The sequence below is a fragment of the Nicotiana tabacum genome, chromosome 19, assembly GCF_000715075.1.
Source record: "Nicotiana tabacum cultivar K326 chromosome 19, ASM71507v2, whole genome shotgun sequence".
Classification (NCBI taxonomy): Eukaryota; Viridiplantae; Streptophyta; class Magnoliopsida; order Solanales; family Solanaceae; genus Nicotiana; species Nicotiana tabacum.
Window position 1 is genome coordinate 76863956 of NC_134098.1, and position 16375 is coordinate 76880330.

General features: G+C 42.3%; 1 protein-coding gene and 1 pseudogene across 1 annotated transcript; both read right to left on the bottom strand.

Moving 5' to 3' along the window:
* Nucleotides 1-287: 287 nt before the first annotated feature.
* On the bottom strand, nt 288-1531 carry LOC107778557 (2-hydroxyisoflavanone dehydratase-like; annotated as a pseudogene).
* A 12995-nt stretch (nt 1532-14526) lies between these two features.
* LOC107809294 (putative carboxylesterase 12) lies at nt 14527-16113 on the bottom strand. The gene is made up of 2 exons (XM_016633899.2): nt 15509-16113; nt 14527-15065 (listed from the first exon to the last, which is right to left on the bottom strand). Exons 1-2 carry the CDS (start codon nt 15993-15995, stop codon nt 14632-14634), a joined length of 921 nt encoding a protein of 306 aa, XP_016489385.1. The 5' UTR covers nt 15996-16113; the 3' UTR covers nt 14527-14631.
* Nucleotides 16114-16375: the final 262 nt, after the last annotated feature.

Below are 16375 nucleotides of genomic sequence, written 5' to 3' on the forward strand. Positions count from 1 at the left end.
CCTGGGGCTAAGGATTTAATTTAGACGATTAGACGTGTTTGGGTCAAAAAGAATAATATTAGAGTAAATGAAATATTTACACTGTTCACTTGGTCTACTGAAGTATAGGAACTTCAACGAAGTAAGAGGTGATGTTTTACTTGGAAGTCTTCATTAGTTTAAAATCATTAGATCGGTACCATATGACTTATTTTGGATCTCATTAATCGCGACACTTAAGCTTTAATTGAAAAAAATGAAAGTGATTAAAATCAACTTCAGCAAGATTAAACAAACAAGGAAAGTAAAAGAGAAGGAATTAGCTCAAATTGAAATTAACAGGTGAAAAGTGCGAAAACATAACTATTTTCGTTCATCGTTACAAATTAAGCTAAGATCATCCTTTCCAGTATACATGAGCAACAACTAAAAATGAAAAAAGCATCGTCTTGAGGCATTAGGCCTTGGACTGATTAAGGAAAGAGACCAATTTTTTCAGCACGACAATGGCATTTTCACTCTTAGGAGCAAACAAATGAAACACATGTTCTTCATCCTTAATCTCCACAACCTCCGTTGTTCCTTGCCACCCACTCTTCTCTAATAGTAACTCCTTATAGTACAATCCCCTGTATCTCAGCGGATCTTTTCCAGCAACATAAATAAGTACTTTGTCGCACCCCAAGCTAGACAATTTCGGATCCTTTTCCGGGTTGATCAACAGGTCATCTAATCCGGAGCTATTTGGATGCGCAAAAGCCCAGAGCTTCTCAATGTAATTTTTGCAATCCAAGTTTTCAGCCTCGCCGTCAATTAAATCAATCCCCCAGAAATACGGACAGGCTAGAAAAATCCCATCAAGTTTGACGCCATCCAACTTTTCCAACCCGACCCGAATTGCCATATTATGAGAAATATTAGCACCAGCGCTATCTCCACCAAAATAAACATGATTAAAATCAGCGTGGTCTTTTAGCCATGGCTCATGACCATCACCTTTAGCATGTGAAGCGACCCATTTGACAGCTACCCAGGAATCTTCATAAGCTATAGGTAATGGGTATTTAGGAGCTAACCTGTAGTTAACAGAAACGATTATAACATTGGCTTCAGTTGCTACCAAATTAAGATGCTTGTGGTATGAAGTTGAAGAAGCAGATTCAATCACAAAGCCGCCGCCGTGAAAGTAGACGAAAAGGGAAATTTTTTGAACCGGGTTCGAGATTTTTGGGCAGGTAAAGTCTTGCTGATAGATTAATTGTTGGATCAATTTGGACATCTTTGATTTGGACTCCGGTTTCAGGATCCAATTCAGCTGGGACAACGCCTTCGCCCATCAGCCTCTCGATTCGGCCATCTTTGTAAACTCTGATCAATGGGAAAAGGTCATGTTGTATTTCCGCCATTGCTGAAAGCTAAGTTGCAGAGGAAGGTTTGGTATACCATGCTCTCAAGTGCTGTGACAGGTACTTTTAAAAGCAAATATTTGGTACTCTTTTAGTTGTTTGCCTACATGTTTGTTCCAATTAGAAGACTTAACAAATTGTTTGTTTAGTTCTTTTTTTAAAATAAAATAAAATAAATATATTTAGAAAAAGTACTATAAATAATAGAAATATTTTATGAAATACAAGAAAATTGTAGTGAAACAACACTGAACAGTTTCTAGAGGACAGAGACCTTTTTTGTCCTCACTTGTTTTCTTCTTTTTCAGACGTCTATTTTTTCTTTTTATCCGACGATTTGGACCGCTGAAAATAAGTCAATAATATTGCATTAAAAAAAAATATTGTACCACCATATATACAAACAATTCAAGTGAGCATAGCCCATACGTCATTGTCACTCTAATACTTAAATCTTCGCAGAATTTCATGCGTGAGGGACTGAGGGTGCTCATGTGTTGACAAAATGCCAAGGACTATTATGGAATAACAATTACTAGCAAATTGTTAGAACTTGTTAATATCCTAATTGTGTGGTCCTAAAAAAGCTAAATTGTTTGGATTTGGCTCACCTCCTGTACGTGATCTCTCCGGTTCTTTCAATGCCACTCTGTGTAATTTGCACGTGTCCATTCAATAATTTAATGGACAAGATTTATTTTGTTAACCAATTAGTATTAACTATGGTTACCAATTATCATTGCCTTCTCACTTCCGCCTTTCCCCGTGAAAGGCGAATAAGAACCTTTCCTTACCTATCCAATCTCTCCGAAAGTAGTACAAGTAGATGCAAATTGCTAATACGAAATTACTGTTTTCACATCACTATAAAAAAAAGATAACACATTTTATCCCAAGTCTTTCAATAAGAAGAGGAGCAAAATCAAAAAGATGCACTTGGTTATAAAATTTAAAAAATCCAAGGATCGAGAAGCATTGGACTATTTTAAAGCTTTGTTTTGACGGCAATGGTGATGGACAAGCTTCGCTGTCGTCTCCAGGAAAGAAAATGTTTTAACTTGGGATTTTTTTAAACTATAAAGGCCAACTAAAAGACCTAAAGAGGGCATGAAAATTGGGAAGAATGAAAAAGGCTTGATGTACTTATGCAAAATTTGTATTTCTCTTATGAGATCAACTATATTTTTTCTTGGGTTTTCTTTTTCTCTTAGTTTACATTTATAACTGTAATATTCAACTGAGACTATTCTCTTAGTTTCAGCATTTCTATGTTGACATTCTTCCCATTTGTTCATATACATGATAATAATTTCAGAGGTATAAGATATTATAAAATTGTAGTTTTCCAATTATTTGGTTAATATAAAATTACAAACAAATGTTTGCATTCACTTGCTCTATTTTCTTGAGAGAATTGGAAGCGAGGGAAGGTTTCTGCTATGACAGTGAAAGGAAAGAGGGAAGAGAGAGGAGAGAGAACTGTTGGTAACCATAGTTAAAACCAATTGGTTAACAAAATAAATCTCATCCAATAAATTATTGAATAGTGTTTACCGAAAAAATCGGATAACGTTAGATTTTGTGTGTGGTTCTAAGGATATGCGATATAATTCGATATAAATCATGTAGGAAAATAGAGATACGTATATTCCTGACTATGAGAATGAAAATATTGAGCAAAAGAATGAATAAGGTAAAATAAAACAAGCATGAAGAACTATTTTTCAATATGAGAAGTGATCTTTTGTTACAATGTATTCTGCCCTTTAGCTTAAAAGGATTTCCCTTTTATAGAAGAGGGTTATTACAAAAAATAATAAAATAAAACATATAGTGGAAGGCCCATGATGACCTGTCTCTTCCTTGATTCCTGCCAAGATTCTCTCTCTTGGTGCGGTCGCAACGACTCTTGTCTGTGAGCTCGATACTGGCTCGAGTTCGTTACTGGGTTGGGCCTTTCGGTCTTGGATCGAGTCCGACCTTCAAGATGGGCGTCGCGCATTTCCGACCTCGAAGTAGTGCCTTACGGATCGATTCGGCCACGGGCTCGATAGGGTTATCGAGCCGACCCCTTGATCAACCTTCGGGCTCGAGGCTTGTTAATACCGACTTCGGAGCTCACTCCTGAAAATGTAATTCTGACTTTTTAACACTCGAACTCGATCGAACGTAGGAAGGCCGAAATCTATTTCGACCGTATATAGATAGTCCCCTCGTTTCTCACGAAGGATGCGGTGAGAATCGACGTGATTTTTAGTGGTTCGATCGGGTCATAAGCCGACATTTTCACAGGGATCGATTATGACGTATGTGATAGCTGTCCTATCGATTCAGCCTTTCAAGGTATTTAATGCTTGTCAGATGGCGGCCGGCCACCTGTGATATTGAATCGTCATGGTGCGAGCCTATAAATAGCTCTTCCATCTATCATTTACTTCTTTCACGCGTTCACTCCCCCAAATTTTCTCATCTTTTCTTCCTTTCTTGTTGCTACCAGAGTTTTGGTGCAGTCTATTTTTCATTTTCATTTATCTTTCTTCCTCCCGTATCAATGGCCAAGACTTCGAAAACTGTGCCTCAGAAGGAGAAAACTTCTTCTTCACGGCCGTCCGGCGACAAGGCGCCGGTGGAGCCGTCCACCCATGACTATATCCCCGGCCCGTGTATTCTAAAGATCGATTTTAAGGTTGAGAATCCTTCATCCGTCCCGGGTCGATGCGAGCACGTGTCGATGTATATGTGCTCTATAACGGAGGGTCATCTCGAGGCCATTAGAAAAGACTGTAACTGGAGTTCCGAGGTTTTGTTGCAAATTCCATCCCCCGAAGAGAGTGTCATCACCCATGTGGAGAGGTTTTTAAGTGTTTACACTTATCCCTTCACATTGGGTCAGGTCGACCCGGTGATCATCGATTTTTGCAAGAGATATCAGGTCACCCTTGGTCAGATTCATCCCTCTGTGTGGCGTATAGTGATCCTACTTCGCTTCTTCTCCACCAAAGCTGGGGGGCTGGATTTTACCCCGAATCACCTCATTCGGTTGTATCGGCCTCAAATCTTCTAAGGATTAATCAGACTTCACCGTCGGGCATCGAAAGCTTTGATGTCGAGCATCGACGAAGACAAGGATCGGGGTTGGATGGGGCGTTACATCCGGGTGAGGACCCGTGACCTTATTCCGGAAGAGAAGATGTCGTTCCCCGAGGAATGAAATTTCGATCGTAAGTTGTTTTCATAGATAATTTTTTTTTACGCTTCTTCCCGATATACAGCTGCCCCTTGGATGCCACAAGCGGTGCCCGACCTCGAGGATTGGGTTCGGAAGTTAGCCTCAACTTCCTCTTATGCCGAACGTGCTTGGCGTGATTTGGCTAAAGGCAGATGGGAAGCCAAGAACCATGGTAAGGTTTTACTTCCCGTTTCCTTCGAAGCGCTCTCTGTATTCCATTCGTTACCGATTTCCTGTCATGCAGGCGTAACCAAGGATGTTGTTTTGAGGCCTTCGAGTGGTGAAGAAGGAACCAAGTCCCCAGTCCCGAAACCGGGGAAAGACAAGAAGCGCAAAGCTGCCTCTTGATCAGAGGGCCCCAAGCCCGAAACTCGAAGGGTGAGGAGGAAAGCAATTTCCCTTTCGAGTGACTCGGTCCAACAATTGAGAGAAGAGGAAGAAGAAGAAGAGGAAGAAGGAGATGCCTCGGCCTTAGTGTACCGATCTTCCAGAGCTATCGAGGTCACCGAAGCTCCTGAACCGATGGCAGCTGTACCGGTCGGGGTTGATTCCGGGATCCCGAGTCTTGATCGGAACGCCCCGAGTGATTCACTTGGGACTATGACAGTGGGTCATTCGCCTTCTCTTCCCACCTTTTCTGAGGAGGCGTTAAAGGAAGCTCGAGAATTGAAGACCCCCGATATGGGCGGAGGCTCTAGTGCAGGGGATCCCTATCAGGATTGCTTTACCGGAGTCGGTGATGCTTCCGATATCGGGGACGCTTCTCTTCTACTGGAAGAGGCCCAACGTTTCATTACTCGGGTAATGATTTTACTATACTTGGTTTCTTTGTTCTCTTTCCAAATTTGACTCGTGTTCTTTCCCTATTGTGTAGGCCATTAGTAGATTTCGGGTCGACCTTGGCCAGTGTGAGGTCGAGCTTCAGAAGGTCTCGGGGGAGAGAGACGCCTTGCGGATTCTTTGCAGCCAAAATGACGAGGCTATAAAGGACCTTCAAGCGGATTTGGCTAAGGCTCACGAAGAAGAGGCCGAACTTGACAAGCAGGTGAGCCTGATTCTGTTAAAGTATGGGTTTGACTCGACTGTGGAAGTTAACCCTTCGTTGTCTCAGCTGCAGCAGAAGGTTGAAATGATTGGGTCACTTCGGGAAGAAGTCGATCAAATCAAAGCCGGATGTAATTGGTGGAAGGAGACTATCGATCGCCTGGCTGCGGAAAAAGAGACCATTTTGACCAACTTATTATCGGCCGATGTCCAGCTTCGAAACGTCAAGCAAAAGAGTTCGGCTCAAGCTAAAAGGATCGAGGAGCTTGAAGCCCAGCTTGCCGAGGCCAAGGCCGAGGTTGAGTCGTCTAAAATCTTGGCGGATAGGTCCATTGCCGTGTATCCGGATGATGCCGAGGCTGCTCAGATTGAGGCACGAGAGGCGGCGGATACTGCCGACACCCGAGCACACTGGATTGCCGAACTTGCCAAATATAGGTCTCAGAGGGAGACCCTCGAGGAGATACATGTTCGGGGTCTCGACCTTACTGAAGAAATAAAAAAGGCTAAAGAGCTCGAAGCCGAAGCTGAAGCCTTGGTTTCTGATGGCGATGATGATGACGATGACGGTAGTAAGAGCGGATCCGAGGGTGATCAGGAAGATTAGTCCATAGTTATGTTTGTAATCACGTAGAAATTTTTGTATATAGACAACTTTGGCCGATTTGTGCAGACTTTATGTGTGCCTTTATAAATGTTTTCACAAGAATCTTAACAATTCAATCAAACTTGGACTTTGTAGTCTCTATTATTGATTCGTTTGAAGTGACATAGACCTTGGGCTTACTAGTTGAGTTAGTGATTCGATCCTGAGGAAATATAATCCGTAGGCGTAATAGTTGAGTTGTGCTTCGCTTGAACTTGAAGTAAAAGTAACCCGTAGGCTTTAATCATCGAGTGAATGATTCGAACTCGAAGAAATATAGCCCGAGGGTGCGATGGTCGAGAGAGTGATTGCTCGAACTCGAAATAAAAGTAGCCCGTAGGCTTTAGTCATCGAGTGAATAATTCGAACTCGAGGTAATTTAGCCCGTGGGCATGATGGTTGAGTGAGCGATTGCTCGAACTCGAAATAAAAGTAGCTCGTAGGCTTTAGTCGTCGAGTGAATGATTCGAACTCGAGGTAATATAGCCCGTGGGCGTGATGGTCGAGTGAGTGATTGCTCGAACTCGAAACAAAAGTAGCCCGTAGGCTTTAGTCATCAAGTGAATGATTCGAACTCGAGGTAATATAGCCCGTGGGCGTGATGGTCGAGTGAGTGATTGCTCGAACTCGAAACAAAAGTAGCCCGTAGGCTTTAGTCGTCGAGTGAATGATTCGAACTCGAGATACTGTAGCCTGTGGGCGTGATAGTCGAGTGAGTGATTGCTCGAACTCGAAATAAAAGTAGTTCGTAGGCTTTAGTTGTCGAGTGAATGATTCGAACTCGAGGTAATGTAGCCCGTGGGCGTGATGGTCGAATTTAACTTGATTCTGTTTGCATAATAAATCTCAAAATAGAGGAATTTTCCTTGGATATAAGATGCCGATAAAGAAGAGAACTTTCTTCGCACGTTATTACACGCCTGGGTTCGGGCCAATCTATATGAGCATGGTTCGCTTCGACCATTTGGCTCTTACAATTTTTCCTATTGGAACCCTGTTGTTATGAAATAACTCTCTTGCGAGGCCTCGAATATTATTGTAAATGTTGCACGATCAATGGTTGCCTCATTAAAAACCTTGCTGAATAACCCATTTGGGATAAAACCAGTCTAAGGGAAAAAGAGTGCAACGCATGCTTTCAAGCGAGAGATCCATCTTAGCCCTTGTTCGGACTTCTGCAGGGGTCAGTTTTGAAATATAAATGAATATGGAAAGGTCGTACCTTAGCAGTAGTACCGTTTTAGATGTGATACATTCCAGCTGCTTGATAGCTGTTTGCCGTTTATAATGCCGAGCCTGTACGATCCCTTTCTGATGTTTTCGAACACCTGATATGGTCCTTCCCAATTCGGTCCTAGTTTTCCTTCGTTCGGATTTTGGGTATTGATGGTAATTTTTCTTAACACTAAGTCCCCAGGCTTAAAATGGTGGAGCTTGGTTCTTCGATTATAATATCTTTCGATTCGCTGCTTTTGGGCGGCCAATTGGACGAGAGTAGCTTCTCGTCTTTCGTCCGATAGTTCGAGGCTGGTATTCATAGCCTCGTTATTTGATTCTTCCATCGCGAATCGAAATCTGGCACTGGGTTCACCAACTTCGATTGGTATCAATGCTTCAGACCCATATACTAAGGAGAATGGGGTCGCCCCCGTACTGAATTTTGACGTCGTCCGATATGCCCAAAGGACTTCGGGCAGGATTTCTCTCCATTTCCCTTTAGCGTCATTCAACCTCTTCTTTATGTTTTGAATGACAGTTTTGTTCGTTGATTCGGCCTATCCATTCCCACTGGGGTGGTATGGCGTCGATAGTATCCTTCTTATTTTGTGGTTTTGGAGGAATCTTGTTACTTTGCTGCCAACGAATTGTTTTCCATTGTCACACACTATTTCGGCGGGTATCCCGAATCGGCATATGATATGATCCCAAATAAAGTCTATAACTTCTTTCTCTCTTATTTTTTCGAATGCCTGCGCTTCAACCCATTTAGAAAAATAGTCAGTCATAAATAAAATGAATTTGGCTTTACCTGGGGTTGATGGCATAGGGCCAACGATATTCATTCCCCACTTCATGAACGACCATGGGGATAGGACTGAGTGGAGTTGCTCTCCGGGTTGGTGGATCATTGGTGCAAACCTTTGACATTTGTCACATTTACGAACAAATTCCTTCGCACCTTTGCCCATATCGATCCAATAATACCCTGCTCTGATTATTTTTCGAACTAATGTATCGGCTCCAGAGTGATTCCCGCAAGTACCCTCGTGCACTTCCCGTAAGATGTAATCGATATCTCCCGGACCCAAGCATACTGCCAACGGTCCATCGAATATTCTTTGGTACAACGTTCCGTCCGATGCCAGCGTGAATCGGGCAGCTTTAGTCCGTAAGGTTCTGGAATCTTTAGGGTCCGATGGGAGTTTTTCGCTTTTCAAGTATTCAATATACTTGTTTCTCCAATCTCAGGTTAAGCTTGTAGAATTTATTTCGACATGACCTTCTTCCATTACCGATCTCGAAAGTTGAACAACATTCCCCAAGTCCAAGTTATCTACCTCGATCGACGACCCTAAATTTGCAAGCGCATCGGCCTCATTATTCTGTTCCCGTGGGACATGCCGTAAAGTCCATTGTTTGAAATGGTGCAAAGTGACAAGCAGTTTATCTAAATACCTTTGCATTCTACCTTCTCGAACTTCGAAGGTTTTGTTTACTTGACTCACCACCAGCAAAGAGTCGCAATTGGCTTCAATGACTTCTGCTCCCAAGTTTCTAGCTAGCTCGAGACCTGCAATCAAGGCTTCATACTCGGCCTCGTTGTTAATCAACCTGATAGTTTTAGTAGATTCCCTAATAGTGTTACCCGTGGGTGATTTCAAAACTATGCCCAGCCCGGACCCTTTCACGTTCGAAGCCCCATCCGTAAAAAGGATCCATACCCCCGATGATGTACCTGATTTCAATAGGAGTTCTTTTTCGACTTCGGGTACGAGGGTTGGCGTGATTTCAATAGGAGTTCTAGAGGCGCTTATCAGTGCAAGTGCCAATTTTTCTAGGAGCGGATATCTAGTTTCCGCTTCTCCTAAGGTTCGACTCATATAATAAACGGGGAATTGCGTACTTTGCTCTTCTCGAACTAGGACACCGCTTACGGCGACTTCCGATACTGCCAAGTACAAACAAAGTTTTTCGTCTATTTTTGGAGTGTGAAGTAGTGGTAGGCTTGATAGATATCATTTTAGTTCCTATAATGCTTGTTGGCACTCCGGGGTCCAAGCAAAATCGTTCTTCTTTTTGAGTAGAGAGAAAAATTTGTGACTTCGGTCAGATGATCTTGAAATGAACCGGCCTAAGGCTGCAATCCGACCCGTTAGCCTTTGTACGGCCTTCACGTTGTCCACAACGATGATGTCTTCGATGGCCTTGATTTTATCGGGGTTAATCTCTATTCCCCGATGTGACACCATGAAGCCGAGGAACCTGCCCGAACCGACTCCGAAAGCACATTTTTCGGGATTGAGCTTCATGTTGTATTTCCTCAAAATTTCGAACGTTTCCTACAAATGGGTCAAATGGTCCTATGCGCGCAGGGATTAACTAGCATGTCATCAATATAAACTTTCATTGATTTTCCTATTTGTTCTTCGAATATTTTATTTACTAGGCGTTGGTAAGTAACCCCTGCATTCTTTAGCCCGAAGGGCATCACATTATAACAATACATTCCATATTTGGTGACAAATACAATATTTTCCTGGTCCTCCGGGTTCATCCAGATTTGATTATACCCGGAATAGGCATCGAGAAAAGTGAGGATCTCGTGGCCGGCCGTGGCATCGATCACGCGATCGATGTTGGGCAGCGGAAAGGAATCTTTGGGGCATGCTTTGTTCAAATCCTTATAGTCTACACACATTCTAAGTTTGTTCCCTTTTTTAAGGACTGCAACTACGTTGGCTAACCATTCGGGATATTTCACCTCTCGAATGGATCCCATTCCCAAGTATACCTTTCGCTCGGGCCAGTGCTCGATTAATGTGACTTGCTCTAGTTCCTCGATTGTTGATTTGGTGGCGTCAGAGTCCTTGGGAATCACGAAAGATCGAGGGACCCTTTGATCATCATCCTCTTCGATTTTTTGGTTGTCTGGCTGGGTCGAAGCCGATGTCTGTGATTGCTATTTGGTGTCCCATTCTCCTTCCGAGCCCGATCTTTTTATTGGTGAAGGTGAGGACATTGGTTTAGCTTCCTCGACGACGAACATTTCCTTTGCGGCTGGCTGTTCTCCGTACACCATTTTGACACCTCTCGATGTCGGGAATTTGAGGGCCTGGTGTAGGGTCGAAGGTACAACTCTCATGTTGTGGATCCAGGGCCTTCCGAAAAGGGCGTTTTATCTCATATCACCTTCGATCACGTGAAACTTTGTTTCCTGGATGGTTCCGGCCACATTTATTGGTAGGATTATCTCGCCTTTGGTGGTTTCACATGCCATATTGAACCCGTTTAGAACCAGAGTTACGGGTATGATCTGATCCTGTAGGCCGAACTGCTCTACTATCTTCAATCGGATGATATTGGCCGAGCTACCTGGATCGATTAACACACGCTTAATTTTAGTTTTATTCATGAGTACGGATATTACCAGTGCGTCGTTATGAGGTTGGATGACCCCTTCTGCATCTTCATCATCAAAGGACAAAGTCCCCATGGGTACATAATCTTGAGTCCGAGATCGCTTTTCCCTCACAATCGATGTTTTAGTGCGTTTAAGCACTGGTCCCTGAGGGGTATCGATGCCGCCGATGATCATGTGGATGACGTGCTGCGGTTCTTCTTGCTCGTTTTGCTTGCTGAAATCCCTGTTTTTAAAATGGTTCCTCGCCCTATCACTCGGAAATTCCCGAAGGTGCCCTTTGTTAAATAAGCGGACTATCTCCTCTCTTAGTTGCTTGCAATCTTCCGTTCTGTGGCCATGGGTACGATGATATTCGCACGTTTGATTGGGATTTCTTCGGGCAGGATCGGTCTGCAAGGGTCGAGGCCATTTAGTGTCTTTGATGCGTCCGATGGCTGACACGATAGCGGATGCACCAACGCTGAAGTTATATTCTGATAATCGAGGTGCTTCTATAGGATCGGCATATTTATCGAAGCCGCTCTTACTGATAAGTCCCGAGAATTTTTCCCTCGATCAATCCTTCGATTATTTTGAACTGCATTGCGTACTGAACCGTTGTTCACCCGATCTGCGACATACGGTCGATATCGGTCACTGTTTGACCTTTGTTCTCTGTCGATCTCCTTTTGGTTTTTAGTAACTGTCCTATTCTAATGCACGGGTCCGTACGGAGCTCCCAACTGATCATCCTCGACCCTAATTTTCGATTGGTATCGGTTGTGTACATCTGCCCAAGTTATCGCTGGATACTCGATCAAATTTTGTTTCAGCCGATGTGATGATGTCGAGCTTAGCTTATTCAACCCTTGGGTGAAAGCTTGTACGGCCCAATCGTCTGTGATCGGTGGTAATTCCATGCGTTTCATTTGAAATCGGGATACGAATTCCCTCAGCATTTCATTCTCCCTTTGCTTTACTTTGAAGATGTCTGATTTCCTTGTTGCAATCTTTATGGCACCAGCATGTGCCTTTACGAACGAATCTGCTAACATGGCAAAAGAATCGATGGAATTCGATGGTAAATTGTGATACCAGATCATCGCTCCCTTCGAGAGGGTCTCCTTGAACTTTTTCAACAACACGGATTCGATCTCATCGTCCTCCAAATCGTTGCCTTTGATGGCACATGTGTAAGAGGTGACATGTTCGTTAGGATTGGTCGTACCGTTATATTTGAGAATTTCGGGCTATACGGAATTTTTTTGGGATTGGTTTCGGCACCGCACTCGACGGAAAAGGCTTTTGTATGAATTTTTTTTGAATCAAGCCCCTTTATCATTGGTGGAGCCCCCGGGATTTGATCGACCCTAACATTGTATGTTTCCACTCTCTTGTCGTTGGCTTCGACTCGTTTTGTGAGTTCCTCGAGCAATTTAGTAATTTTAGGAGTAGTCCCCGATTCTTGCTCATTTGATTTCACTATGGCGGGCTCTGTTCCGAGGGTGACTTCTCGAAGTGGATTGGAATCCTGCCTGCTTTGTGCGCGAGTTTGGCTCTGTAACTGAGCTATCGCTACTTGTTGGGCTTGTAGCATCTCGAAGATCGTACGTAAGCTGGCCCCGATTTTCATCGCGTTTTGTGTGTCTCGGGCTATGGATCGAGTACCGCCCTGAATGCTTCATTCCGGTTCGGAACGCTGATTTGCCTCCAAAGCTATTTGTGAATTGACATCCAATGGTATTTCGGCTCGAATTTCGGGTACTTCGATTCGAGCCTCGGTGCCATCGTTAATTGGCCTTCCGGCCCCAGGTGCCAAGTTATTGGTTTCATCTTGAAGGCCGGCTTCGTGGTCGATAAGTAAAGCCATTGCTGATTTGAAGTTATAAGCTGACGTGCACTTTAGATTTGTATCAAACGATCACTGTTACCCTTAGCCCCACGGTGAGCGCCAAACTATTTACCGAAAAAATCGGATAACGTTAGATTTTATGTGTGGTTCTAAGGATATACGATACAATGTGATATAAATCGTATAGGGAAATAGAGATACGTATATTCCTGACTATAAGAATGGGAATATTGAGCAAAAGAATGAATAAGTTAAAATAAAACAAGCATGAGGAACTATCTTTCAATATGAGAAGTGATCTTTTGTTACAATGCATTCTGCCCTTTAGCTTAAAAAGGATTCCCCCTTTTATAGAAGAGGGTTATTACAAAAAATAATAAAATAAAACATATAGTGGAAGGCCCATGATGACCTGTCTCTTCCTTGATTCCTGTCAAGATTCTCTCTCTTGGTGCGGTCGCAACGACTCTTGTCTGTGAGCTCGATACTGGCTCGAGTTCGTTACTGGGTTGGGCCTTTCGGTCTTGGCTCGAGTCCGACCTTCGAGATGTGCGTCGCGTATTTCCGACCTCGAAGTAGTGCCTTGCGGATCGATTCGGCCACGGGCTCGATAGAGTTATCGAGCCGACCCCTCGATCGACCTTCGGGCTCGAGGCTCGTTAATACCGACTTCGGAGCTCACTCCCGAAAATGTAATTCCGACTTTTTAACATTCGAACTCGATCGAACGTAGGAAGGCCGAAATCTATTTCGACCGTATACAAATAGACACGTGTATACTATACAGAGTGGCATTGAAGGAACTAGAGAGATCACCTAAAGGAGGTGAGCCAAATCCAAATTGTTTGTGGCTTTCGTATTTATGGAAAAGGACTAGAAAAATCAACAACCAGACTTTGCATTGGCCTTTGGATTTTTACGGTAGGCTTGCCCGATTAGTTTTTGACAAACAAAACTAGTTGTGTGGATATTTATTTTAACTTAAGAAGTTTTGTCCTGTTTTCAAGATAAGTTTCTTAGCAACGTATCTCACCTTTGTTCTAAATCATACTTTATAGTAATATGTTTAGAAAGCATATGTTTTGGAAAATTATCCGGACGGGAATTATATGATTTCCTCCTTCACCTTGTGAGGAAAATTGGAGGATGAATTTAATTCCTAATTTTATTGCACACTTAAACATCGAATGCACCGGTTGTCCAAGTTTCTTCAAACTCAAAAGTACTTTGTTTTTTTTTTGTTTATACAAGTACTGCAAGTGTAAAAATTAATTTGTTACAATTTATCCCTTTGAAGTTGGCATCTCATATCACCGAAAGTCCACTGCATTCAAATTAGTTGAAAAACGTTCAAATGCAATTACTTAAGAGTTCCCCGTTGAATACTCCCTTTCCCATCTAACCAAATGACTATTTTCCTTTTATTTTTGTTCTTAAATGAAAACGAAAAATTGAAAAATTGCGTGAGCTATTCCGTGACCAAAGTTTGCAGTAGCAAGGCACATTGCGCAGTTACTGTATAAAGTGCTGCTACAACTTTCAACAACAACAATAGCTGCCTCAGTCCCAAACAACCTTATGCAATTAGCCAATTTATCTACTCAAGTGTGCTCATATACAGAAATCGTTTTGTGACGTTAATAAAATTGGTAGGATAAGATCACTTCAAATTCATTCAGTTCATGGCTTGATTATGAATTCTGCTAAAATCTTCTTTGCATTTCCACTTCAAGTTTTATTCCGAGAAAGTGAAGCATATAAGTTACCTGAGACATTGACTTATTTAATTAGAAATGAAAAAAGAGAAACAACTGAACTAGTAGAGAGATTTTACACAACAAGAATTCAGCTTGATTATTGAAAGAAATCGGCCAGCCATTTCATCAAGGCCTTAGCTTTGTCACAAGTTGGTTTAACCAAATGAAAAACATGTTCTTCTCCTTCTGTCTCTTTAATCTCCACTTCACCTTTCCATCCACATTTCTTTAGTGCTTCATAGTATGTCCAGCCTCTATCTCTTATAAAATCCTTCTCCCCAGTGCATATCAAAATCTTCGAGCAAATAAGCTTAGACAACAAACTTGGATGAGCTGCTGGATTGAATCTTGGGTCATCTGTATTCGGATTTTCTGGGCAACAATATGACCAAATTCTATCTGGCCCATTGTTACCAAAATAGGGCTGAACCAGTGCCATTCCAACAAGTTTCAAGCCATCTCCTAATTTATCTTCATCTACACTTGCTCGCATCATCATGTTATGAGCAATATTGGCTCCTGCGCTGTCACCTGCCAAAAGAGGTGGCAAAATCACTACATATTTTGGTAACTAATTCAACCTGCTCATGTTTAAACGGATTGAGTTATGTCCCGTTATTTGCTTGATCCGACAGGTTGAATTCAAAATAACTTCTAAAATTACCCCTTAATCAATCAAAATGCAACCAAAAAACTCAAATATACAAATTCAAATATGAAGATGCAAATTCTGTAAACTTGGAAAGAATTTAACCTAATAATTGATCATTAAAAAATATAGTATTAGATTTCATATTTTATTAGTGGTAAAAAGAGATGAGACATCGGGTCATGTTGATCAGCAAGTTGAGTTATGCTCCGTCGTGAACCAATCCATTCTTATTCGTGCAAACTTTTGACAGTCTAGATCACGATTCATTTATCGATTTGACCCGTTTTCATCAACTTAAATTTGACCCAACCGGCCCATTTACCTGCCAAGAAAACTCGGGAGAAGTCGGCATGGATTTTCAGCCATGGTTCAGTTCCCTGTTCACCATTTGCGTGCTGAGCAACCCATTTCATAACAGCCCACGAATCATCATAACACGAAGGAATTTTGTGTTCTGGGGCTAATCGATACTCGACGGATATAGCAAGTACATTGGTTTCTGCAGCTACAGAGTGAAGGTAACTATCGTAGTAAGTAGAAAACGCTGATTCTATTGCAAACCCGCCCCCGTGGAGGTACACAAGGACAGGAAATTTCTGGTCGTTTTGGGTGATTTTAGGAAGGAAAAGTCGTACTGTTACGTTGTTTTCTGGTACGATGACGACATCTTTGGATCGGACACCTGTAATTGGATTGTCGGAAGGAGGGACAAAGTCATGTTTTCGATACCTTTCGACACGGCCATCTTTGTAGACCTGAAAAAGCATTGGGATATCATAAACAATTTCGGATGATGGGGTAGAATCCATTCTTTGATTGAAGTTGCAGTAAAGAAGGCGATGGAGTAATGAGCAGTGAAGCTGGGATTTAAAGGGGACAAATAATGGACGGTGATATATAGTGATAAGGTGTGTTTGTCGTCTTTATGGCTAAAGCAGTTTCTGGGGTAGATAATATTGACGTGGCCTACCTACACATTGTCGCCTCCGCAAAATCTTCAGAGCGCCAAACTAAAACTAATAATCCTAAGGATCAACTGCCATGTGTAGATTACCTAACACGCTAACTAGGGGGTCAAACGGCCGGGTGAGTCGAATATGGATGTATCGAAAACGTATAATGTAAAAATTACTTAATAAATTATCTGATCAATCTATATTTAATACAAATAGAAAGTTAACCGAAAGAT